Genomic DNA, 24,778 nt, shown 5'->3' with positions numbered 1-24,778 from the left:
CTCAGAGATACAGTTTTCTTGCATTAAACCTTGAGCATCTGACCAAAAGAATTATTGGACTGCCTTATTACTGTGTGGTATGTCTGCAAACCAGAATGAAGTCTAAAATAATTAGCTTAGTATTTCTTTTAGTCTTGGGGGAAAATGTCCAGATACGTACTGAAAAGCTTAATTGTTTGCTTGTATGCCATAGCTCCACTTCACAGAAAATCAGCAAATGACTCGAGAGTCGATGATGGTTCAGGACATAACGCTCAGCTGAGTACGGTGCATTCAGGGACCACAGCAGGCAGCTCCATTGCTGGACCTTCAGTTTCCTCGGGGCTGAGTACTCGCACCAGACCCTTCTCCTCAAGCTTGTTTCCATCGCCTCCACCCTCACTGAGCAGGATTGAGCCTGCAGCAAACCCTGCACAGACTACATCAGAAAAGGCAACTGTAAAATCTGAATATTCAATGACACCCAGATCTGTTCAGACTCAGAATATAGCTACTCTGAGCAGGCATGGCTCCAAATTAGATGAAATGCCCAGATTTAATGGAAACTCTAAAAACTTTGCACCCACTGACTCATCTTCAAAGCCCCTTAGCTGTACCTTGAATTCTGGCTCAAAAGCTGTAACTGTGAGGCAGCAATTAAAACCACCTCCCAAGAGAATTGACATCTTTGAGCTTCCCAGGATACCAAAGATTAAAAAGGAAACCAGCAGCAAGCAGGTGGAGCCAGAACCCGCAGGAAGCCAAAGCTGTGACATCCCCAGCTCTTGCATAACCCAGCTGACTGGCAAGGAGAGCACTAATCAGCCAGGAAGGGGTAGCAAGGTGGAAAGTCAGAAGTCGAATGCCAAGGAATCTCAGCAACAAACACATACGAGTGGGGTGTCTTTTTCTACCAGTACAGGTGTATATAGCAGTTCATCGCTACTGGGCACTTTGAGGAGCAAAGGGCCAAGCTCTTTTGAGAGTTTTAAAATCAATATTCCAGGAAATGCAGGGCATCCCAGCAGACTGTCTAACCCAGGATTTTGTAACACCTTCCGCCCTGTGGATGACAAAGTGCAACAGAAAGAGAGTCCTTCACCTCTTTTCTCAGTTAAGAAAAAGCAGGTCAAGAGTGAAATATATGATCCCTTTGAGCCAACAGGATCAGACTCAAGTTCAGCAAGCAGCAGTCCTGAAAGGCTTGGCGCAGGGATCCCGCTAACTAATATTACCAGGACTATTTCCATTGAAAATCCAAAAGTTCAAACGTTTCAAACTGTCCGTCGTTTCACCCCTTACATGGTAGAAAATATATTTGGATCTGGGGCTGACTCTGACGTACCATCTAGTAACACAGAGCCTCACGATGACGTGACAGTAGAAAGCAGGATTGTAGAACAGATCTCTGACACAGAGGAACGAGACAATATGGACGAGGAAGACTTTCTGAACAGTCCTTGCACTTCATCTGCTGTTAAGCAAATTTCTAGTGCAGAGCGTTTAAAGGAGGAAAGCCGAGAGGGCCCTAATGTGTTCTTTAATGCTGAAGAATTGATTAGACCTAGTATTAATGTGAAGCTAGAACCAGATAGTCCCTCAAAGAACGACGGGCAGCAGAAAGGCCAAAAGGTAGAACAAACAGAGAGACGATCGCGTTCAAGATCCTGTTCGAACTCCAGCTCCAGAAGCAAGAAGAGGATGAAAAGGAAAAAGGCACTTATCAAAGAGCAGAAGAGATCCCGGTCGGGGTCTAGGGATAGGACGCACTCAAGGGACCGAAGCTCCAGGTCAACCTCTTGGTCAGGTGGAGAAGAGCACAGCAAAACACATGTGTTGAAACCCAAGAGCAGGAGGTCTTCTACTGACCGTTCTAGCAGTCATGAACGATCTAAAAAAAAGAAAATGAAGGATAAAACCAAGGATAAAAAGGCAAAAACGTCTTGGTCTAGGGAGAGAAGGAAATCTAGGTCACGTTCAGGTAGTCCTGGAAGTACTTCTGAGTTTTATGAAAATAGGAAAAAGAAGAGACGGTCTCGATCAAGATCAAGACGGAGGGAACGTTCCCGATCAAATAGCATCGAGAGGACTAAAAGGCGGAAACACAGGAGAGACAAAAGCTATGAGAGGTATGATAAAGATAGCAGCTTGAGGTCAAGGGACAGAAAGAGATCGAGATCCAGGTCTCGGGAGAGGAGAAAGTGGAGGTCTCGGTCTCGGTCTGCATCTCGATCTCGGGAGCACAAAAGCAGCAAATCGAAGGAAAAAAGACCACGATCGAGGTCACGTTCCAAAGAAAGAAAACGCAGATCAAAAGAGACCTCGCTTCCTCCTCCACCAGAAAAGGATCAAAAGCCTCCAGTTGAAAATCTGTCCAGGTGTCTGGAGCAACCCCATTCCTTCAAACAAGAGCCAAAGGAGGAGCTAGTACTAGAAGAGCTTTCCATAACCATCCAACCAAATGTCAAACTTGAGGAAATACAGGCTGAGACCCCGGTTCAGGTGAGAGAGGCCCAAGAAACTGTAAAAGTAGAGCCCATCTGTCAGGAAGCGACCAGTGAAACTGCATTCCCTGTGCCAGAGATCACAAACATTTGTGTTCCCATTGGCAGTGTGGATTCTTTTGCTGAAACAGAACTAATGAGTAGTAGTGATCCAGCAGTGCTTGGTAGCTGTAGCAATAGAAACCTTGAGATTACAGTTAAAATAGAAAATACTGCATTATGTCCATCTCTGATGGAACCACCCCCAAAGAAGGAAGTTATCATGCACGCTCCGACTGAGGCTGCACCAATTCAAAGCTCATCCAAAAGCAAAATAACAGATTGCGTAAAGGAGGTTAAAGATGAGTGCCTTGTAACAAATGAGAAAACTGGTAATTTTGGTAAGCCTGAACTGGAGGTGGTACCTCAGGGTCCTGCATTGAAATCAAAAGCACCGGTGAAAAGAGTTACCTGGAATCTTCAAGAGGAAGAAGGTGGCACATTGTCTGCTGGAAAAGCTCCACGTAAGTCTCTCTTTTGGAAAAAAAACACAGCGGCTGAAGCAGGCTGTATTAGGCTTAGGGTTTCAGTGCCTGGCTAAACCTGATTGTTAGTGTAACAGCTCTGTCATCTGAGCTGGGGTGATCCTGTGGTTTTCAATCCTGAGAGCTGGCACTTTGCACTTGTTGGAATCGCCAGGCGAGTTGTGTTAATGAATCGGAGAGGACGTGCTGTCAGCACAGCTCAGCTAGCCAGCGGCAGCTCGTTCGGCCGTGAAGTGCCTATTGCAACCCAATCTCTGAACTGGCAGCCCGTGTTCCACCCTTTCTGCAGTTAACTAGAATGGCTATTTTGCCTTCAGAATTTATAAATATTTCTCAGAGCCAAGGAGTGTGACAGATCTCTGTAGATCGCTCCCGTGAGCTCTGCTAAGCCAAAGCTGCTAGAAAGTTTGGCTTGAGACCTTGTGCTGTGTGTGTTGACAGAGTTGCTGTTCTCATTGGTTACTCTCATGGAAACCCAGTAAAACTCAATTGCTCGAGGGACCAAGTCCTCTATTATCAGAAGCTTTAAAATGTTAATGACTGATAAACAAAATCCTTTTACAGCTAGCGTTATCGTTAGATCCCTTTTATTTTAATTTTTTAAAAATATAATTGACTTTGAATCTTTGACCCGTTAGGTTTTTTTTCTTCTTAAATGTTTTCTTTTCCTTCTCTTGGGGAACCTAGGGATGCCGTTTTACAAACTTCAGCGAGCAAAGGAAGGGGCCTGGAAAGCAGAGGACTTGAACCAAACGTTAAATCAGGTGCAGTTAAATGAGCCTCCTCCAACCAATTATATGATTCCTGAGCCTATGTTTCCTGATCTAGATTCCTCTCAGGTTGGTTCCTATTCTGGCACCCAAGTGTCATGGAAGGCATCCCACCTCATCTGTGCCCTCGTTGTGCAACACCCTCCTCTCATGGCAGAGTTCTCCCTCCTCTGAGTGTGGTACATTTCATAAAGCCCATACACCTCAGCAATCCTCTAATCGTTCAATCTCTCAGCTGGTCCTTACAGTTGAAGAAGCACATTTTCTTTTAATTCTGCTCTCATATATAGCTTCTCTATACATGCAGCTTCTGTTTGCAGTAGTAACTTCTGGAAAGATGGTGCTGTTTGAGAAGCTGTGAGCTTCTCCCTGATTGTGATCAGGCTGTAAAAATTGGCCTGGTGGCCTTGGTCCGTGCCATCAGCCTGTGCTGTCCACCAGTTAAAACGTGAGCAGGGCTGGTGCTAGCTCCTGGTGCGCAGGGACCTGGTTGAGGGCTGGGATGTTGGCCTCCCTGATTTAAACTAGTGATTATTTGCCTGTTTGAGTGGATCCTGAATATCCTGATGTGATGCTCTCTCTTGTAAGCACAAGCATTTACAAAATGATGTCTGTTTCACAGGTGTACTGTCAAAATATACCTTTGACGCCACCTCTGCCCTCCAGCCTTCCCCCCTACGCCCCTGTCAGCCAGCCCACGGTTCAGTTTATCATGCAGGGTAGTCTTCCAGCACTTGGCTGCATGGCAGGACAGAGCCTGACTCCGGAGCCAGGCAGCCTGGCTACTGCCTCTGAACCAGGAATCCAAGCTGCTTCTGTTGGAAACGCAGAAGAAAAGATCAAAGCACCCAAACCTCCAGTGGATAAAACGAAAAATGAGGAAGTGAGTGAATGCTATCAAGTAGCAGATGTATAACACTAATGAGCTGTTTATTTGACCTTTTGAAGTTTGTTTTTTTTTCTGTACTGTATTTTCCCAGCCCCTGTTGTCACTGTTGGTTTTGGTGCCTGGCTGTGCTAACCCAGGAGCAATCCTTTCTTTGAATTCTTTTGGGATTTACTCCATTTGATGGTTCTGCTTTCTACTGCCTCATCACAATAAGACAGAGAGGAATTAAAGCATCTAAAATACGTGCTTAAAGTTCTGAAACTTTCTTGCATGAATGGAAGGGACTTTCCAGAAACCAGAATGTCCAAGTTTCTCTGAACATCTGGTTTTCTCCTTTCTTCTCCAGCTTTGAAATTAATGTCAATTCTCATAACAGTCCTATAGAGAGGTAGGACTGTATCTTGCTGCTTATCAGCACTGAAAATGCAGAGGTAGTAAAATACTTTGGAGATTTTGCCATGCTAGTCCCTTGCTGCTGAGTTCTGGGTTTGCTGTACAGCCCATCTGCTCTAAGCATAGTGGATGTTAACACAAGAACAAAAACTTCAGCCAATTATTTTACTTTCTACCACAAAACAGTAAGATACTTTTCCCACCAAACCTCCATTTATGAGCAGCAGTTTTTATGAACTTGTTCTGATAGAATATGTTCTGATGTCATCTGTAATCCTTAATTTATTGTCAACTCTACAATTTTCAGAGCTACCTGAAGCTTTCTATTTGCAGCTATGACTTGCTGCTTTTATCTGATGCCTTTGGATGGATGGATGTTTGCTTTAGAGCTGTTGGAAGGGAAGGAAGAGACCAAAATTAAGAAGTGGACGTTGTAGCCACTTGCTTAAAACACATTCTCTAAGAGAATAAATGTTACATAAAGTCAGGGTTCCTCATAGCACGAACTGGTGTTTGTTTCAAGACTGCAGTTTGCAGTAAAGGAAATCACTTTGAGGCTAGCTCTTACTTGGGTCGTTGAAATTGTGAGATGAGTATTTTCGTTCTTAGAGCATTTCTAAGAAGAATAGATTCAGAAACCATTCCCAAGACAGCACAAGGTAATGAACTTCTCTTTGCTGTGTAGTACATGAAGAAGCTTCACATGCAGGAAAGGGCTGTGGAAGAAGTGAAACTTGCTATTAAACCTTTTTACCAGAAGAGGGAGATTACGAAGGAGGAGTACAAGAACATTCTTCGGAAAGCAGTGCAAAAGGTAAGGTGAGGGTGAAATGGAGAGGAGGAGCTGTGAAGGTGCTGCAGTACGTGGCAGTACTTTGGGTTGCACTGGCCTGCTTCAGCAATTACGTGCTGTAACAGAGGAGCAGATCTTTGGCCTCTGACTTGTACTCCGCAGTGTCGTGGTGAAGCAGTAGCTGCTTTAACCAGCTCTGAGTGGTGCCGTGGTGGATGAAAGCTGTCAGACTGTTCCTTTGAGAAGACTGTTTTCACTGGTCTGGAACATTGTGAAGCTTAAGTTGCCTGAGCCAAAATGTTACATAGTACGTGCCTTGGGTGAGAATAGTCACCTCTCTCATGAAGAACTTCAGCCAGCATTGTCAAGCTGTTTCTGATAAAGTGAGAAAATAACTTCGTGTGTTAACTGCTTGACCATCTGTAGTGTCCCTGAACTTTGGAAGAGGGCCTTGCAATTTGGCTGATGTTGACTTTTGTCTCAAATTTTAGTGCTGACCAGATCGTGGCTAAAAAAAGACCTGATCAGCAGGTAAATGTTGTCTTGTGAGAGCAAGTAATGCTCCTGTGGTCAAGGCAGCTAAATGATACCCCAGAGAACTGTATTCTTTTCTGCTCTGCATTCTTGCTATCACTGGGAAATTCTATCATAAATCAAAATTCCTGAGATAATGGCTGCAATTTCATATCATCTGCGTGACCCATGTGAACCTTAAGTGTGGTTTGTAGGAGCTGAGCAACACAGTTGCTGCTGAAGTCGCTGTGGACTCTCCTCTGAACACTGATAAAGTTCTTTGTAGGGTCCGTTCTCTTTTTCCCCTATCTCAGAATGGGCCCTCAAAACTGCCAGATTCTTTTAATCTGAGCATTGTTCCCTCAAAATCATCAGAAAAATGGAAAATCAACACTTCTTTTGTTACCATGTATTGTGTAAAACTGGCAGGATGGAAAACTCCACAGTTAAAATGAATAATTTTGCTTTCAAAGATGCTCCTGCATTTAGTTGGTGCCCCATAAATAAGGCCTGGGCCATTTCTGCAGTGCTTGAAGTAAAATACTACTCTTATCCTCCTGAGTTTTTTACTTTGTGTCCTACTATAAGACTCAAGAGCCTGTGCAGGAATTGGTTCTCCTGGGAAGCTTAAGGCTTCTCTTATCATTTATCTGTAGCCTGCCTGAACTGCTGTAATGCTGTTAATTGACAGAATGCCTCTTCTAATCCCTTGCAGATCTGCCACAGCAAAAGTGGAGAGATCAACCCTATGAAGGTAGCTAATCTGGTGAAGGCATATGTGGAAAAGTACAAACATATGAGGAAACATAAGAAATCAGATGGTGAAGATACACGTGAAGTGGAAAACTGAGAGCAAGCCACAGCCAGCTCCATGACTTGGACTGAGTTTATTCTGGCTGCAAACACTATGCCAGAGGGAATAATAGATCTGCAGTTGCATCTCATTGAATATAAAGTGCAGAGAAGCAAGATTATAATGGGACTTATCTGCGGAACCTTCTTTTGAATTGTTTCCATATGGGAATGAACTTGGGTTTGGGTTTTTGGGGTTGGTTTTTTTTTTTTTTTTTTTGGATTACCTACAGATGTAGAACTAAATAACAATCAAATGCCTCAGACCAGCAGAGTAATTCGAGGGGAAACACAGAAGAGATTAATGTTTGGGACTCCCGGATTGCTTCAGTTTTCAGGGTTACTTTGATCACATTTTTGGGCTGTGCACTTGTCTTGTTAAAAGTTTGAAACTGGACACCACTTTTCATATACAGTATATTGCAAGCTGTATACTGTTTCCCTTGTGTTTATTTATCAAAATATGGATTGTCTTTAGAAACTTCTGATTTAATACTTGAAATGTTGTATTTTTAGCCTGTTTGATGGTGAGCGAAGCTTTACTCGCTCTGTCATTTGGGGATTGCAGAAATGAGCTAACCTTTATAAACTGACTTCAGAAACACTGCTCAAGCCGTGGTGTTTATTTACATTCTGTTGGAAGTATCTTGTTAGTGAAAAGTTCAATTTGGGGTGGGAGACTGTGTTGCACTTCTGTAAATAATGCACTGATGGCTGGTTTTGTGTCTGCCTTTCAGGAAAAAAAAAAGAGAAACAAAAAACAAGCATTACCAATTTTCAGTAACAAGCTGGAGGGATAAGATTGAACTGATGTACAAAGCAGAAATGTGACAGAATTTATAAAGTTATTTTGAATGGTTTTAGTCCTACAGCAGGTGTCATTTGTTTGTCTTACAGCTGCCTCTTGCCCCGGCTATTCTGCGTAAACCTGCACGCGTGGCTCTTGCGTAGGGAATGCTGTGTTTCTAGAAGAGGATTGGAGTTGGATAAGTAGCTGTTCCTCCTCCCCTTGTAGGAGGACCGGTTTTACTATCAAGAAGCAAAGGAGTCCAGCACACGTACTGACTTCATCTTGCTTTCCTTGCGCTCCTTCTCCACGTGTACTGCGGAGCAACTGATCTTTTAAGTGATGATCTGAAATAGTCACTTACAAATATATTCAGCACCTTTGAACCTGACAAAAAGCATCATTCCCCATCTAACCATGTTAGGGAGAAGACATTTAACAGGGAAGCTGAAAAGAAATAGAAACTGGCTTTCCCTTCAACGGGAACTGAATGTAGGTGGCCTGTTGGACCAGATGGCAGCAACGTGTCTGATGTGAGGGCTTTCCTAACCTCGTAGAGTGCACTTGGAAACTGCCCTCTTTGAGGATAGTCTTGCTGTTTGTCTTCAAAGAGAAAACAGGCTCTCTGGGATGAGTTTTATAAAGCAAATAACTGCAGCTCTTTGTTTTTTCCTGGTGAGTGTAGGAAGACTCACAAGTAGCAAGACCTCTGAGCCCTTGCTGGCGTTCCTAACTTCAGTGAACTCTGATTTCACTTGTAAGATTTTTGTCTGTATCCTGTAATTTTGGCTGTTTGGGGGACTTGTTATATTTAAGCAAAACAAGCCCATATACCAGTACTGTTTGGACTGGCAAAGTGTTTCACTCCCATCATTCACCATCCTACAGAAGTGTTTGTGGATGAGCCTCAAGCGTTTCAGAGTTGATCTTCCTGAGCTCTGTTTGTTTCCTGTAGGAAAGTGCAGCCTGAATAGAGTATAGGGGATTGATAACTTTGGCCTTGCTTTGAAGATTTTGGAACAAAGGCTCACTAAGACCGCAAAAGAGTAGAGGGAAGAGAAGCTTTAGTTTTAAAGCTAAACATGTAGCTAGAATATTTACCTAGCAGCTGGATGTGGGGTTGTAAATACAAACACTGCAGATAGATTTCTTGACAAAGTTCAGAAACTTTCATGGCACTGTTGGTACAAGAACAAGAGAACGTGATCTAGCTGTGAATAAGCTTAAGCTGAAACTTGGACACCTTTGGGTGTGTCAGGAACTATTCTGGAATAACCTGCCTGCATGAGTGAGGAAGGGTAGGAGGTGTGAACCACAACACTTGACCAAATAGTAGAAGCAACTACACTGTTGACCGGGCAGATAATGTCAATCTGTGTTGTTCCGCAGACTGATTCATTGTTTCATATTCTTGGTTGGTGTTAGCCTTGAATTAGCAGTAAAGATAACGGCCTGTTGCAAGCGTGTCCAGAGAAGGGCAACGGAGCTGGTGCAGGGTCTGGAGCACAGGTCTGATGGGGAGCGGCTGAGGGAACTGGGGGGGTTTAGTCTGGAGAAGAGGAGGCTGAGGGGAGACCTCATGGCCCTCTACAACTCCCTGAAAGGAGGGTGCAGAGAGGGGGGAGGAGTCTCTTGAGCCAAGGACCCAGCGCCAGGACAAGAGGAAATGGCCTCAAGCTGCGCCAGGGCAGGGTCAGACTGGCTCTTAGGAAGGATTTCTTTGCAGAAGGGGTTGTTGGGCGTTGGAATGGGCTGCCCAGGGCAGGGGGGGAGTCCCCATCCCTGGAGGGGTTGAAGAGTCGGGATGACCCAGCGCTGAGGGATCTGGTGGAGTTGGGAACGGTCAGTGCTGGGTTAACGGTTGGACTGGATGGTCTTCAAGGTCCTTTCCAACCGAGATGATTCTGTGAAGATATTAGTGCATGTATTGTAAGGGCTGTTAAATTCAGTTACCTCTGCCGTTGCCTGGAGGAGCAGTGAAGCTGAAAACTATACTTTCTGCTTGTGCTTCCCCCTGAAGTTACGTGAACAAGAGTACTGGTTCTTTCATTCTGTCTGCCATTAAAAATAAATCCATCAAATTGTAAGCTGCCCTTTGGGAGAGGCAATGGGAAACATATTTAAAAATGCCTCTTGTGGCATGTTCTAGAAAAGTTTTTCTAGTATACTTGTGTATACTGCTTACTGCCTATTTTTTTTTTCCTTTCTGGTTGGCCCTCTTGGATCAGATGCTGCCACCTGTTTAAGGGAAGAAATCTTATTTATTTAACATGTGCAGCAGTTTAGTAGTAGCATAACCTCATGTTAATGTCCTTTCCCTCCTCTGCAACAGTGGTAACACCAGAAGCTCCTTTAGCAAAGGCAGTGAGGCCGCTGTTAAGAAGTTGACTCAGGGCTACTCTGCCACCCTCTTTGTCTTGTAGGTGACCTCCGGAGCTGCTTTGTGGCCATGCCCCGGCCCTGCCATCGGGGTTGTTGGGAGCTGCTCTGAGGACGGATGGAGAAAGAGAGGGGTGGGGTTCCCAGGCAGAGCACGGGGAGGCGGGGAGCGAAACGAGAGGAGGAAACGAGAAAGGGAGGCCGAGCGACCGGGAGGATCCAGCGGGTGCCACGCTGCAGGGCCATGACCCAGCCCAGAGCCTGTGAGTAGCTGCTCTGGCTCTTCGATGCTCTGGCTTGGAGCAGTGGGGGGAGCCCTTTGACTTGCCTCTCCGGTGGTGCCGGAGGAGACACCGGGCGTTTGGGAGAGGGTGAAAGCTTGCGATCCTGCTGGGCTCCTTGCGTGTGCCGGGTTTAGGTGGTGGTGCTGAGAGCTGATGATGAGTTGGTCCTGAGCAGGGTGCCTTGCGCAAGGGGATGCCATGCTCAGCGTCAGCTGGTGAGGAAGTGAAACGAGGGACAGGAAAGCAAATCTGACCATGTTTTGTTCTAATATTGTGTGATCCACATCCCATGTCCCCCTGGTGCTCTTCTCACCTGCAGACCTCTCTGCTCTAAACACCCTTCTTTTGGGGATGTTCTCGACCATCACCGTGTCCCTTCTTGTGTGCCCTGTCCTGCAGGGGACTCCGCTGTCCCTGCGTGATTCCCCCGCTGTCCCGGGGCTGGGAGCCTCTCTGCGGGGAATTGCAGCGCGCATCTGGAGCAGGGGACGGATGTGAGAGAGGAAGTGTCTGAGCTCACTAGCCCTGGCCTCAACACATCTCCCTGGCTGTGGTCGAGAGCTGAGGGTGGGCTGGCTGAGTTATTTGAAGAGCAGCTCTCCTCCCGACGTCAGCGCTGCCCTGCCAGCCCGCTGCTGGGTTTAGAAACCTGATGGTTTCAGGGTAGCTGCATCTGCAGCTGGAGCTCTCGCAGTGTTTTCGTGAGAACAAAGCTGTTAACGCGACACTTGGGCTACAGGCCAATGTCTGGGGGGCACTGTTTCTTCCTGTGTCTTCAGGCCCAGCCAAGGTCCCTGTGCCTCAGCTTTGGTTCCTCTCTTGAGAGGACACAGGAGCTGCTCGAGCAGCAGCTGTGGTCACGCTGTTCAACCAGCTCCTGGGTTTTGCCTCTGCTTTTCCTTGCTGGCCAAAATGATCCCCAAAGTCATGCAGAGCACAAGGGGAAAAAATGATCTGCAACCCAAAGGGTGAAAGCCTCTCCTAACCGCCTTCCCTGTCCTGTGTGTCCAGGTCAGGAGCAGGAGGATGCTTTGCGTGAAGTGACTCTCTCTACGCAGAGGCTGCGCGTGCTGCCTCTAGCAGTCCTGAACAACCCCGCACTGGAGAGCCTTGACCTTGACAGAAACAAGCTCAGGAGCATCACTGGCATTTCTAAGCTTTGCAACCTGAAGAAGCTGATACTGTCCAAGAACGAGATTGTGGACTTTCCCAATGAAATCCAGAGCCTGGTCTGTTTAGAGAAGCTTGAGCTGAATCAGAACCAAATCCGCGTCATCCCGGAGGGGATTTTCTCCCATCTCCCCAGGCTTAAACACTTGCGGCTGAACAACAACCGTCTTGGTGCCCTCCCCAGGGACCTGGCAGCTTGTCACAACAGCCTCCAGTACCTCAACATTTCCAACAACCTGTTCAGGACCTTCCCCCAGCCTGTCCTGCAGCTGACGCGCTTACAGGAGCTCCATGTGCAGAATAATGCCCTTCGCCAGCTCCCCAGGGAGCTCTTCCAAGGGCAATCCCTGAAAATGTTCAAGGCCAATGGGAACCCCCTCCGGGAGCCGCCCAGTGAAGTGTGTGCTGGTGGCATTCAGCAGATCCAGAATTACTTCAGCCAGCTTCAACACGGTTCGGGACAGGAGGATAAGAGGGTCAAGACCATGTTCCTGGGGGCTTCACTGGCAGGGAAGTCCACCATCTGCAAAAGCCTAAAGCAAGGGCAAACCAAACTGGTGCCCAAGGAAGAGCGAACGGTCGGGATAGAGATCAGCGAGTTCCAGATTGAGGACTTCACATTTCTCTTCTGGGACTTCGCCGGCCAGCTGGAGTACTACATGACCCACCATGTGTTCATCACCCCACAGGCGCTTGTCATCCTTGTCATCAATCTCCACATGTAAGTGGTTTGATTCAAAGTGGAGCGTGAGAAGAGAAAACAGGGGCTGGGGAAGCTTTCCCCTGTGCAGGTTCGCACCATTTCCATCGGACCTCGATGCCTGGTCTTTTCACCGCTGGAGTAGTTAGCTCTCCCTCTCCCCCTTTTTGAGGATCACTCTTTTAATTAAGCCACTATATCTGTCATCACCTTACCAAAGTCCTCTGTTTTGAGGAGTTAGAGGAGCATTAACACCTCATTGATCCCCATCTAAATGGTTTTCCTTTCTGCCTTGGAAGTACCTCTGTGAGCCCTCCTGTATCTTGTGGTGCTCCCTGAACGTGGAGGGAGCATCAGGTTTGGGCTTTGTGGGACAGAGAGACGCTCCCATCCACAGCAGGGACAGACTGCTACACCCCATAGCTTAAACTGGCTTAGCTTAAGGATGGGAAACTTAAGGATGAGCTTGGATACAGCCCATGACAGTTTAGGGCAACCAGAGATCTTCTTCAGTAAGCCCCTGGGACAGCACAGGGTGCATCGTCAGGCCCATGCCGGTGGAAGTTGGCTGGAGATCCGGAGGGTTAGATGTGGAATTGTTTTTTTCTTTCTCTCCCTCCCCAGGTACCAAACTAACGACAAGACTTTCAAGGAGCTTGTTGGTTTCTGGATCAACAACCTGTCCATGCGAGTCCCCAACTCAGTGGTGCTTCCCGTGGGAACCCATGTGGACTGCTGCCGGGAGGAGGAGGTGGAGGAGAAGAGGCACGACATCATGACCAAGATCATAGCCATGCTGGCGGAGAGAAAAAGCAACCTCACTCACTTCATTGACAACCTGGAGGGTATTGAGGAGCCCGAGTTTTACGTGGACCAGTGGGAAAGGCTGAAGGAGATGGAGAGCTGCACGTTAACCGTAGGGCTGAGATGATTGTGGTTCCTTGCTGTCTGTGGTCCCTGTTGTCTCTGGCAGCCCCATGGGCTACTGGTGGTGGTTACCTGCTGCTACTGCAGCCGCTCCCCAGGGGTGGGGTGGACGTTGTAACCCCAGGCCACAACCTGCTGGATCCTTGTCCCTGCTCGGTCTGTGATGGGCATCCCCTCCTGTGGCTTGTAGCAAGTGCGTGGGGAGGAGCGTGAGGGGGCATTTACCATCCCCGGGTGATTTTCCAGGAACTGCTGCAGAGCAAGTGTGTGAGGGAAGTGCCCTCTGAAGCTGAGCCAGCAGTGTGTCCCACCCTTGGTGACCTCCTTGGCATTAGGTCCCTCCTTTACCTCACAGGCTCCTCTGGATGTGCTTTTGGCAGGTGTGTGCTTTCTTTCTTCCAGATCTTAAACTTAGTTGCTGTCAACTGCATGGATCACCGTGATATCAAAAAGCTCGAGGCCACTATTCTGGAGCACGTGAAGAACGAGGAGCTCTTCCCTGAGGTCGTCCGAGTGCTGCCGCCCGTCTACAGGCAGGTGGAAGCTGCCATTGTAGCCGTTGCGCAGAGCGAGGAGATGGCAGGCCATGGTGAGTGGTCCGTCAAGCCCCACCACACCTCCCGAGGAGGCCCTGCTGCCCTGCGGCTGCCACGGGCTCTCTGGTGCTTGCTGCACCTTCTGGCCCTGCTCACGTGGTGGTGGGGTCGCTGCTGAAGACTTTGCAGTGTTACTGCTGGAGCGTTATGTGCTGCTGCCCAGCTCTGTCATTACCGAGCGCCTGCCCCAAGGCGGGGACTGGGGAAAAGCACGAGGAAAGGTCGAGTGTGTCTTCACCAACAGCTACCAACCTGTGGCTGGAGCTACCCTGAGCTGGCCACCTCGTTGGGTTTGTTTCTTACCAGTAAGGTTGTTCTTTCTCCCCTTTGCCCTGTATAAGCGATGAAAAAATCTTGCAGGAAGGAGCTTCACAGCTTTAATGCTTTTGTGTGGATTCCAAACCTATGTCCCCAGCCCTGTCCCCGTGTCTCCCATGACTTAGCAGGACTAGCGGGCGGCCCTGGCTCCTCACTTACGTACCTAAAGCAGGTACAAACACCTCCAGTGCCCGGTGTCATCTCTGGCTCTCCTGGCCACTGTAGAGGATGGGGAGAAAATGCTTTTCTTTTGTCGCCTGTCTTCCTACATGATTAAATGACAATCTGAGGTTTTCTGGCTGGAAACAAACCTGCTCTCTCAAACAAATGAAAAAACCTAGTACTAGCCTCATTTGTCAGATGCTCCGTTGAGGTCCTGGCAGGCTGTTGGCGCTGTTGAGGCAAGGCAAGACCATGGGAGTTGCAGGGTGGCAGCAGGACAGCTGAGGATGGGCAAAGCGTTTTGGGCCACAGCCACCCAGCATCCCGCTGGTCCCAGCTGCTTCCCCAGGGATGGCGATGGGTGACGTTGGGTGCTGCTGGTGTTTGTTGGCTCTCTGAAGCACCTGCCTTGGAATGCTGGTGTCTGAGAGATACATGCTGAGCTCCCGTGTCTCCCTCTAGGCATGATGGACCTCCAGTACCTGCTCAGCAAACTCTCCGAGTGCGAGCACCTGGCCAACCTGGGCAGAGAGCTTCTCCAGGACATCTTGCGGTACCTCCACCGCATTGGGCTTGTAGTGTGGTATGAGGAAATCGAGCACCTGGAAAGCACTGTTTTTCTCCAGCCTACCTTCCTAATAACTATGTTCAAGGTGAGCGTGGGCATCAGGACCGTCTCCTCTGCAGGGCCCAAGCTCTGCAGCTTTGCTGGGCTCCTCTCACTACTACCTCTTCTCTCCTTCTCTTCCCACCCAGCTCCTTGTGAGGTACCGCCTAGTCCAGCAGCTTGAGAGCATCTCTGTGGACACGCTGATCGGGGAACATGCCACCATCAGAGACAGGTCCAACTGGGTGTGGACCTTCAAGTCAAAGGCAATGCTGTGCCACCAGGCTGTGCGTGCCTTGGTGAAGCACCAGCTCTGTTCGGAAGGGATGTGGGACGTCTTTGAGGAAATCATGAGTCACAGGCCGCACAGAGGGAGAGGGAAGCTCTTCAGTCTCCTGGAGCACTTTGAGCTCTGTCTGGAGGTGAGGCATGCCAAAGCACTCAACCCACAGGCCAGCGAGTTCGTGCCCGGGAAACCGTGGGAGACAACACGGGGCCAAGGCGAGTCCTGGTACTTGTTCCCGACCTATCTGAACCAGACCGAAGAGGTCTCTGAGGTGTGGGGAGGAGATCACCCCGAGGACCTCCACATTCGTGCCTATTTCTCACCCGAAATACCTGAGGGTTTCTTCCAGAGGTAAGCAGTGGTTTCCAGCCCTCAGTGAGGTTGTGTGGTTCAGGGTTTGCTCGGCGCAGCACCAGTATAACCTTGGCTGTGGAGACCATATCAGCTGAGGCTTGAGGTTGGGACTCAGGAGACCAGAGCGGCTTCTCAGCTCTGCCACAGACGTGTGGAGTCCTGGATGAGCCATTTCAATGTTCACTGCCTGGATGTGAGCAAGGACCGTGCTCCTTCTGGTTCACCTTTCATCTAGGGTAGTTTTTGGCTAGTCTCTGACAGCCTGGATGGGCACAGGGTCTCCCAGTCCCACCTGAGGACGGCCCAGTTTCTAGGAGTGTTGGGACTGTTCCAGTTTCTGGAAGGTCTCCTGTCCTTGTGGGGTTCTTGACTTGTGGCCAGAGTTTTATCTGATGGCCAACTCTGGAAGCAGCTCTTGATTTAAGGGGCTGCTCCTGCTGCTTGAGCTTTCAGTAGGGCAGGGTCCTTATTTGGTGCCTGCCTCTGTTTCTGCTGAAATTGGGTTCATATTTTTCAAGTCCACCTGATGCCACGCTTTCTCCCGGTGTTAGAGATAAGCAGGCTGGAGGGTGGTGAAAGCCATGGGCAATTTCCTTGCAGGTTCCTGGTGAAAGCTTGCTCCTTCTACTCCACGCACTGGGTGGCCAAGGCAACCTGCCTGCTCATATGCAATGGCAAACCTCTGCTGATAAAAGAGAATAACCAGAGGGCCTACAGCTACCTGGAGCTCCGGTGCAGAAAGCCAGTAGGAAGGACAGGTGAGGATCCCTGATCCTTATTTCATGACTCCCAACCACATGTCTCTCCTTAGCTCCACCCTTCTGGGTAGGCGTCCCAGAAAGCTTCTGCCACATGTCACAGAGTCACAGAATCATCTCAGTTGGAAAAGACCTTGAAGATCCTCCAGTCCAACCATGAACCTCACCCTGACCGTTCCCAACTCCACCAGATCCCTCAGCGCTGGGTCAACCCGACTCTTCAACCCCTCCAGGGATGGGGACTCCCCCCCTGCCCTGGGCAGCCCATTCCAACGCCCAACAACCCCTTCTGCAAAGAAATCCTTCCTAAGAGCCAGTCTGACCCTGCCCTGGCGCAGCTTGAGGCCATTCCCTCTTGTCCTGGCGCTGGTTCCTTGGTTCAAGAGACTCCTCCCCCCTCTCTGCACCCTCCTTTCAGGGAGTTGTAGAGGGCCATGAGGTCTCCCCTCAGCCTCCTCTTCTCCAGACTAAACCCCCCCAGTTCCCTCAGCCGCTCCCCATCAGACCTGTGCTCCAGACCCTGCACCAGCTCCGTTGCCCTTCTCTGGACACGCTCGAGTCATTCCATGTCCTTTTTGGAGTGAGGGGCCCAAAACCTAGTCTGACTGGAGTCCACCAAGCAGTTTGATTAAAGATTTCCCCTTTCTCCATGCAACCTGGTCAGGATTCCTCTCAAGGTGTCACATGAAAGTAGAAAGTCAAGTTTTCAGTCTTCTCCTGGAGCAAATGGATCATCTTCCCCCATAAAGTCCCAGCAGTGTATGGTCTCAGGCTGGGTCTCCAAGGGATAAGCAAAAGGTCCACCTGAGTTGGGGAGCTCTTCCAGCGTAGATACTTAAAGATTTAAATGTAGATATTTAAAGATTTAAATGCCCTTTGGAGGCTGATGGGCCTTGGTTAACTTGAGAAACAGAGCTGGTCCAACTGTTCTGGCTGTGGGCTGGAAGCAGTGTGTGCATCACCACAGCATCTCTTGGACTGCCACAGCTGGGTGGCCCTGAGTAAGCGAGACATTCTTCTTTTGCACGGAAGGTTTCCAGTTTGCCTGGGACTTCCTCACAGCAGTTGTGTCCATCGTCCAGAAGCTTCACGAGAAGTGGCCGGGGCTGCACGTGTGCGTGAAGACCCCCTGCCGAACGGCCGGCTGTCCCGCGGAGCTCATCTGGCCGGACATGGATGGCACAAACGCCACGTACGTACGTGATGAGCCCCTCCAAGCCGAGGGCTGGGGGGTTGCTACTGCAATGCTGGTGGGGCTGGTCAGCTTCTAAAAGCCATGTGAATTTAGTTGTGAAACTTGCCAGGCACTCGCACGTTGTCCTCCTGACCATAGCAGCCTGTGTCCCATGTGGCATTAGCATTTATTTGTGGGAAAATCAAGCGTGGAAAGAAAGGTGAAAAAGGAGGGACTCAGGCATATAATGTCCACTCTGAGCCGGTGCCCACATGTCCCCTGTTTCATGAAGAGCTGAAGGTGCTACCTGGGAAGGCAGCAGCCGTCCCATGGATGACAGGACCTCAGGTCAGGGTGGAAGAAGGGAGCCTCTTCCACCACCTTGGCATCATCTTCCATGGGAAGTGCTGAGGGCAGCTCCTGCTCCTCCTTCGTGGGGCTTTTTCCTCCACAGGATGAAGGAAGATGTTAAAACCTGTGGGACGTGCGGGCACCGCTTTGGCACAGAGCTGCTCCTGCCCAAAGGTGAGCCCGATGCTCCTGGGTTTGCACCACAACGGTGCTCGGGAGGTGGGGAGGAGGGTTGAGGGTTTCTCAGAGCTGAGGTGCTGATGGTGTCCCCCCATCCCCACAGTGCCCAGGCAGCTGGAGGAGCCCCCGGCGCAGCCCTCTGCTCACTATTACGTGACAAGCTACGGGACCGCCACCTTCGGGCCCAGCAGCATCCACGTCAATCGGCAGGTAAGGAGGCTGCCACCTCCCCTTGCCCACGGCCCAGGCTCATCTTCTCCCCTCACTCCTGAAATGAGGGGGGGCAGCTGTGTCCAGCTGGGGCAGGGACACCCCGTCTCTCTGAGACACCACCACCTCTGCACAGCTCAGCTCTGGGTGCTTCGGGTTGTAGTTACTGCCTTATTTTTCCAGAACATCTCAAGTGAGTAACTCTGGGCCAGCGGGGAGGCACCCACCACTCGAAGAAAGAAGAATTCTGTTTAGCCAAAGCCAAGCTGTCCACAACCTGCTTTGCTTGCAAGTCGTGTTTTCACCCTTAACGCATAGAAATAAATGCATCAATAAATGCATCCCTTCATTTGCACAACTCCAAGGGGGAGAAGGGGCTTCCACGTGCTCTGGGGCCCGCTGCCAGCAGGGGCTTCCATGGACCCCCACGGTTTTGGGGGATAGGGGGGGTGAAGGTCTCAGACTGATAGAGGGGGCAGATGTCCAGGCAACATCAGCAAGATAAAACCCACCTTTCTATATATATGTATATATTTAAACTTAGAAAACTTAAGAAAATAAATCTGTAAATGACAACACTCCACAAAAACATACATTAGCAGCTGAGGGAGGGGGAAAAGCAACATGTCAGCTCTAGGCCAGGCCCGTGAAGCTGTCCTTGGGGTGGGGAAAGGACCCCACCGCAGCCACCCCGCCGTGGCCTTCCCAGGGCAATGCTGGTTTACACAGCCCCGATGCCCAGTGGTCCCCTAAGGGCTGGTGCCCGTCCCGGGGCGGGGGGGTGCCGCAGGGTGGAGGGGGGGGTCAGTCCATCTGCATGTTGCACTGCTCGATGAGCTCGAAGAGGCTGAAGGAGTCGGAGAGCTGCAGGCTGACTGTGCCGCTGTCGAGGGAGGAGGCTCCCTCCCGCAGCACCTGCTCGTACCAGTACTCGCAGAACTTGGGCACCAGCTGCGGCAGCAAACCGGCGGGGTTACAGGCAGGGTTACGGGCAGCTGCCTGATGTGGCTGCAACACCCTGCACAGCCCCATCTTCCTGGAGTTGAGGAAGGAGAGTGCAGGGCACCCTCTATCTCCCCCAGCCCCTGAGGGTCCCCATGCCTGGGCAGCTGCCTCCCACCCCACCCTCCCAAGCCCCCAAGGGTCCCCTGACCCAGGCAGCTGGGGGGACCCTCCCTGGACTCCTGAGTCCCCTCTCCAGGTACCTATCCCCCCCATATTTCTCCTGCTCCCCAAGTGTCCCCCTCCCTGGGCACCCAGCCCCCCATCTCCCCTAATCTCCAAGGGTCCCCCTCAGGTCCCCCATCTCTCCCAGCCCCCAAGGTCTCCCCTCCTTGGGCACCCAGCCCCCCATGTCCCTGGACACCGAGGGTCCCCCTCCTTGGGTTCCAAGACCCCCACCTCCACTGGACACCCATGTCCCCCAGACCCCAAGGGTCCCTCTCCTCAGGCACCCAGAACCCCCTTGCCCACAGACCTCCAGGGTCCCCCTCCTCGGATACCCAGACCCCCCACCTCCCTTGCCCCCAAGCGTCTTCCCCTCCCCGGGCAGCAGTGGGGCAGGGGTGGATGCTGGTCCCTGCACCTTGACCAGGATGAGCTTGGACTCCTTGGGCTTGGCCTTGGCGAAGGACTGCCCGAAGCAGAGGTAGATGGTGAAGTCAGGGGACCGCTGCCTTTGGCCATTGCGGAAGTCCCTCAGCTCTGTGAGACAAGCCAGGGCTCAGTTTTGGGGTGAACTCAGGGGACATGGAGGGGCTGGGTGGGTCTGGATGTTTGTGACATCCTGGAGTTGGTTCCCACAAGCCCCAAAACCAAGATACTCCTGCCCACCTGTGCAAAACTCATTGAAGTCAAAGATGGGAGTCTCCTGATCCCGGAAGAGCAGGTTGGGTGGGGGGCCCCCAACATCCTCAAGCTGCTGGGACAGGGCCCAGAAGACCTTACACTTCTTCAGGCGGGTGGCGAAGAGCTTGCGGGCGCGTTGCTCCAGCTGCAGCCCCGCGCTACCCAGCAGCTCCTCGGTGAAGCGCCGCTGCTTGCTGTCGGCCATCTCGGCGGGGCTGGGGAAGCGCACCAGGCGCCCGGGGCGCTCGGCCACCGCCGGGTCGGAGGGCTGGTACGCCAGCAGGCACTGCCTGCCCCCCACCTCCTCCTGGTGGAAGAGCTTCCCCCGGTAGTAGATGCTGACATCCAGGATGGGGATGATGCCATCTGCACCGGGCAGTCATCAGCAGCCGCATCCCCCAAACCCAAATGCTCCCGCTACCCAAAACACCCCCCTTGGGTATTAATAATCATATCTATTAATAATTATAACGCTTATCTACATAAGATATCTATCTTAACGCTTATCTAATCTATGAGCTTCAACAGGACCAAGTGCCAGGTCCTGCACTTGGGCCACAACAACCCCCTGCGTGGCTACAGGCTTGGGGAGGTGTGGCTGGAGCTGTCTGGAAGAGAAGGGTCTGGGGGTTCTCATTGACAAGCAGCTGAACATGAGCCAGCAGCGTGCCCAGGTGGCCAAGAAAGCCAACGGCATCCTGGCTTGGATTAGAAATAGTGTGACCAGCAGAAGCAGGGAGGTGACAGTCCCCCTGTGCTCTGCACTGGTGAGGCCACACCTGGAGTGTTGTGTCCAGTTTTGGGCAACCTCAGTACGAGAGAGATCTCGAGGTGCTGGAGCGAGTGCAGAGGAGGGCAACGAGGCTGGGGAAGGGCCTGGAGAATAAATCCTGTGAGGAGAGATTGAAGGAGCTGGGACTGTTCAGTGTGAGGAGGAGAAGGGGAGGGGAGACCTCATCACTCTCTGCAGCTCCCTGAAAGGACGTTGTAGAGAGGTTGGTGCTGGTCTCTTCTCACAGGGGATTAGTGACAGAACAAGAGGGAACGGCTTTAAACTGCAACAGGGGAGGTTCAGACTGGACATGAGGAAAGAATTTTCCCAGAAAGAGTGGTCAGAGAGTGGAATAGGCTGCCCAGGGAGGGGGTGGAGTCCCCATCCCTGGATGTGTTTAAGGGTCGTTTGGATGAGATGTTGGGGGATGTGGTGTAGGGGAGAACTTTGTAGAGTCGGGCTGATGGTTGGACTCGATGATCCCGAGGGTCTTTTCCAACCTGAATGATTCTGTGATGCTGTGATTCTATAGCTATTAATAATTAATAACCCTCACCTGTGTTCTCCTCCACTGGCGGCGGTGGCGGCGGCAGCACAGGGCTGGTGGCGGGGGTAAAGAGCATCGCCTCCGCTGGGGACGGCACGGGGACCGTGACCTCTGGCGGGGGACACGGCCCTGCCATGGCCCCTACGGCAGCAGACGGGCAGCGTCGGCATCGCAATTCCAGGCGCAGCGGGGTGGGGGCTGCTTTGGCACGGGGAGGGGGCAGGTGGCAGCACCCCCAAGGCCTCTTCCCCACCCCATTACAGCGTTCCCACACCCAGGGCTGGGTCCTGCCCCACAGCACCCACCTCTCTCCCCCAGCAGCACAGGGTCCAGGGGGCCGTAGGCACCCAAGGGGGGCTGCTCCACCGTGGGCACCCATTGCTGGAACGCCGACGGGGGGAGGCAGCTGTTTTGTCTGGGCTCTGGGTGAGGCTGGAGCAAGGTGTCCTGGTGGTGGGTGTCCCCTGCAGAGAAATCGCCAGCAGGAAGGGGCCGGGGTCACCACGCGAGGGGTCACCCACCCTGCACCCTGTGAGCGCGGCCGGTCTCACCTGCAGGCGCCCAGGGTGGGTGCGAGGGGCCGAGGTCGCGGGGGGAGATGTCACACTGCTGCAGCACCCACTGCAGCGCCTCCAGGTCCTCCAGCGTCGGGGACTGGGGGGGGACGGTGCTGCCTGCGGGGGGACACAGCGGGTGGGAGGTCTCACAACCCCAAAACCAGCCCCAGCTGAGCTTACCAGGGTGCCCCCTCCCCCCAAAAAAAACCAAAAAGGGGGGACCAGCACCTACCTGGGGGCGCAGTTTCTGGGGCCACACCTCGGGGTTCAAGCTGCAGCTGCAAAGGGAAGCGGGGTGGGGGGGTCTTACCACTGTGGATGGGGGGGACACAGCCTCCCCCTGCCCCATGTTTTGGCCGGGTGCTGGGCTCCAGCCTAGGAACACCCCGAGGACATGGGGGTGCAATGGCTGAGCAGTGGCAGTGGGGGGCCCCCCCCAGCCTGCCGTGCCCAACCCGTTACCTGCGGCTGCTGGTGCAGGAGCTGCTGGTCCACCGCAGGATCAGGGCTGCTGAAATCCCCCTCCTCGCCGTGCCAGGGGGCGTCTGGAAGCAGAGCGGTGTGAGCGGGGATCACCTGCTGCACCCCCACCCCCCCCGCCATGGGGCCAGGCTCACCTGGGACAATGGCGAAGACCTTGTGTGGGTCGTCACCACACTTGGAGCGGTCGTCCAGCAGCACGAACATGCGGGTGCTCCTCAGGGCACAGCGGAAGTTGGTCTTCCACTTGGCCGGGTCCTCGGGACACGCCTCGTACCGCCCGCTCGCCTGTGCCCAGGCCTGGGAGGTGCAGGGGGGTGAGGATGGCGACCCTGGCTCCATGTGCATGGAGGCTGAAGATTCCTGGTTGTCTTGTCCCGTCCTGTGTTGTGTGTATCCGTCGTGTTGCCCCCCCCCCCCCCCGCCCAATTCCCACATCCCACCCACCCTGAAGACCTCCAGGTCATTCTTGGTGACCCCCCCCATCCTAACCACCCTGAAGATCTCCAGTTGCTGCAGGTGACCCCACATCCCACCCACCTTGAAGACCTCCAGGTCACTGCTGCTGACCCCACATCCCACCCACCTTGACAACCTCCAGTTGCTGTTGGTGACCCCCCATCCCACGCACCCTGAAGACCTCCAGGTCACTCTAGGTGACCCCCCATCCCTCCCACCCTGAAGATCTCCAGTTGCTGCTGCTGACCCCCCATCTCACCCACCTTGAAGACCTCCAGGTCACTCTTGGTGACCCCCCACCCCACCCACTCTGAAGACCTCCAGTTGCTGCTGCTGACCCCCCATCCCTCCCACCTTGACAACCTCAAGTCGCTGCTGGTGACCCCCCATCCCACACACCTTGAAGACCTCCAGTTGCTGCTGGCGACCCCCCATCCCTCCCACCCTGAAGACCTCCAGGTCACTCTTGGTGGCCCCCCATCCTAACCACCTTGAAGATCTCCAGTTGCTGCCAGTGACCCCCCATCTCACCCACCTTGAAGACCTCCAGGTCACTCTAGGTGACCCTCCACCCCACCCACTCTGAAGACCTCCAGCTGCTGCTGCTGACCCCCCATCCCTCCCACCTTGACAACCTCAAGCCGCTGCTGCTGACCCCCCCCATCCCTCCCATCCTGAAGATCTCCAGTTGCTGCTGGTGACCCCCCATCCCACCCACTCTGAAGACCTCCAGGTCACTCTTGGTGACCCCCCACCCCACCCACTCTGAAGACCTCCAGTTGCTGCTGCTGACCCCCATTCTCACCCACCCTGAAGACCTCCAGGTCACTCTTGGTGACCCCCCACCCCACCCACTCTGAAGACCTCCAGCTGCTGCTGTTGACCCCCCATCCCTCCCACCTTGACAACCTCAAGTCGCTGCTGGTGACCCCCCATCCCACACACCTTGAAGACCTCCAGTTGCTGCTGCTGACCCCCCATCCCTCCCACCTTGAAGACCTCCAGGTCACTCTTGGTGGCCCCCCATCCTAACCACCCTGGAGACCTCCAGTTGCTGTTGGTGACCCCCCATCCCTCCCACCCTGAAGATCTCCAGTTGCTGCTGCTGACCCCACATCCCTCCCACCCTGAAGACCTCCAGTTGCTGCTGGTGAACCCCCATCTCACCCACCTTGAAGACCTCCAGGTCACTCTTGGTGACCCCCCACCCCACCCACTCTGAAGACCTCCAGCTGCTGCTGCTGACCCCCCATCCCTCCCACCTTGAAGACCTCCAGGTCGCTGCTGGTGATGTCCTTCCTGGCATTGTGCTTCCAGGGGACGCGGAAGGCGCTGCGGGAGGGGTCGGTCCAGCACAGCCCCTGGTAGATCCCGCTGCTGACGGCGCTCACCAGCCAGGGCCCGAACCGCAGCCTCTGGGCCTCCCTGCGGGCGCGGGGCCGTCACCGGGGGCGGGGGGGGAAGGGACCGGGACCCCCGGGGCCGGCGGCGCGGGGTTGCGGGAGGGGAGGGGCGGGGGTGCTGGGGGGCCGCTTACCCCTCGCTCTGCGCCGCTGCCATGGTGCCGCGGGGTGCCCGGCGCTGCAGGGCCCGGGGCCGGTGGCTGACCTGGGCTCGGGGCGCGGCCACCGCCCGCCCGGCCCTTTTATGCGCTT

General features: G+C 52.5%; 3 protein-coding genes across 7 annotated transcripts in view; 2 read left to right on the top strand and 1 right to left on the bottom strand.

The window, feature by feature from the left end:
- Nucleotides 1–8,086, top strand: part of PHRF1 (PHD and ring finger domains 1) — a 33,106-nt gene extending 25,020 nt beyond the window's left edge. For 2 of the 3 annotated variants that reach the window (XM_074842589.1, XM_074842590.1), the window contains exons 14-18: nucleotides 194–2,986; nucleotides 3,695–3,846; nucleotides 4,400–4,660; nucleotides 5,745–5,873; nucleotides 7,081–8,086. In XM_074842589.1, the coding sequence (XP_074698690.1) occupies nucleotides 194–2,986; nucleotides 3,695–3,846; nucleotides 4,400–4,660; nucleotides 5,745–5,873; nucleotides 7,081–7,215 (3,470 nt within the window). In that variant the 3' untranslated portion in view covers nucleotides 7,216–8,086. The remainder of the gene's footprint in view (nucleotides 1–193; nucleotides 2,987–3,694; nucleotides 3,847–4,399; nucleotides 4,661–5,744; nucleotides 5,874–7,080) is intronic. The other variant, XM_074842591.1, reaches the window with a different exon arrangement.
- A 100-nt stretch (nucleotides 8,087–8,186) lies between these two features.
- Nucleotides 8,187–18,801, top strand: LOC141930993 (malignant fibrous histiocytoma-amplified sequence 1 homolog). The gene is made up of 12 exons (XM_074842592.1): nucleotides 8,187–8,761; nucleotides 10,428–10,646; nucleotides 11,679–12,558; nucleotides 13,162–13,453; nucleotides 13,867–14,053; nucleotides 15,003–15,193; nucleotides 15,297–15,784; nucleotides 16,388–16,545; nucleotides 17,578–17,737; nucleotides 18,174–18,244; nucleotides 18,354–18,460; nucleotides 18,644–18,801. The coding sequence occupies exons 2-12, from the start codon at nucleotides 10,502–10,504 to the stop codon at nucleotides 18,659–18,661; spliced, it is 2,697 nt and encodes an 898-aa protein (XP_074698693.1). The 5' UTR covers nucleotides 8,187–8,761; nucleotides 10,428–10,501; the 3' UTR covers nucleotides 18,662–18,801.
- A 172-nt stretch (nucleotides 18,802–18,973) lies between these two features.
- On the bottom strand, nucleotides 18,974–24,778 carry IRF7 (interferon regulatory factor 7). Of its 3 annotated transcripts, none has more exons than XM_074842593.1 (11): nucleotides 24,661–24,778; nucleotides 24,386–24,548; nucleotides 22,802–22,964; nucleotides 22,647–22,729; nucleotides 22,417–22,462; nucleotides 22,179–22,301; nucleotides 21,933–22,091; nucleotides 21,637–21,825; nucleotides 20,294–20,674; nucleotides 20,046–20,164; nucleotides 18,974–19,411 (listed from the first exon to the last, which is right to left on the bottom strand). In XM_074842593.1, the coding sequence occupies exons 1-11, from the start codon at nucleotides 24,681–24,683 to the stop codon at nucleotides 19,265–19,267; spliced, it is 1,596 nt and encodes a 531-aa protein (XP_074698694.1). In that variant the 5' UTR covers nucleotides 24,684–24,778; the 3' UTR covers nucleotides 18,974–19,264. The 3 variants fall into 3 exon arrangements, with proteins under 3 accessions (XP_074698694.1, XP_074698696.1, XP_074698697.1); XM_074842595.1 differs by having other exon boundaries at nucleotides 21,637–21,768; XM_074842596.1 differs by lacking the exon at nucleotides 22,179–22,301.

The sequence above is a fragment of the Strix aluco genome, chromosome 16 (assembly GCF_031877795.1).
Source record: "Strix aluco isolate bStrAlu1 chromosome 16, bStrAlu1.hap1, whole genome shotgun sequence".
Taxonomy (NCBI): domain Eukaryota; kingdom Metazoa; phylum Chordata; class Aves; order Strigiformes; family Strigidae; genus Strix; species Strix aluco.
This window is presented reverse-complemented; position numbering and strand designations above follow the sequence as displayed.

Excerpts from the sequence above, each read along its gene's own strand:
- LOC141930993 (XM_074842592.1), top strand. The coding sequence starts at position 10,502 with ATGGAGAAAGAGAGGGGTGGGGTTCCCAGGCAGAGCACGGGGAGGCGG. Across the intron at positions 12,559-13,161 it reads CTTGTCATCAATCTCCACAT|GTACCAAACTAACGACAAGA; the intron begins GTAAGTGGTTTG and ends CTCCCTCCCCAG. Across the intron at positions 16,546-17,577 it reads AAAGCCAGTAGGAAGGACAG|GTTTCCAGTTTGCCTGGGAC; the intron begins GTGAGGATCCCT and ends TTTGCACGGAAG.
- IRF7 (XM_074842593.1), bottom strand. The coding sequence starts at position 24,683 with ATGGCAGCGGCGCAGAGCGAGGG. Across the intron at positions 22,965-24,385 it reads GCGACCTGGAGGTCTTCAAG|GCCTGGGCACAGGCGAGCGG; the intron begins GTGGGAGGGATG and ends TGCACCTCCCAG. Across the intron at positions 21,826-21,932 it reads TGTGCTGCTGGGGGAGAGAG|CCCCCACCCCGCTGCGCCTG; the intron begins GTGGGTGCTGTG and ends GTGCCAAAGCAG.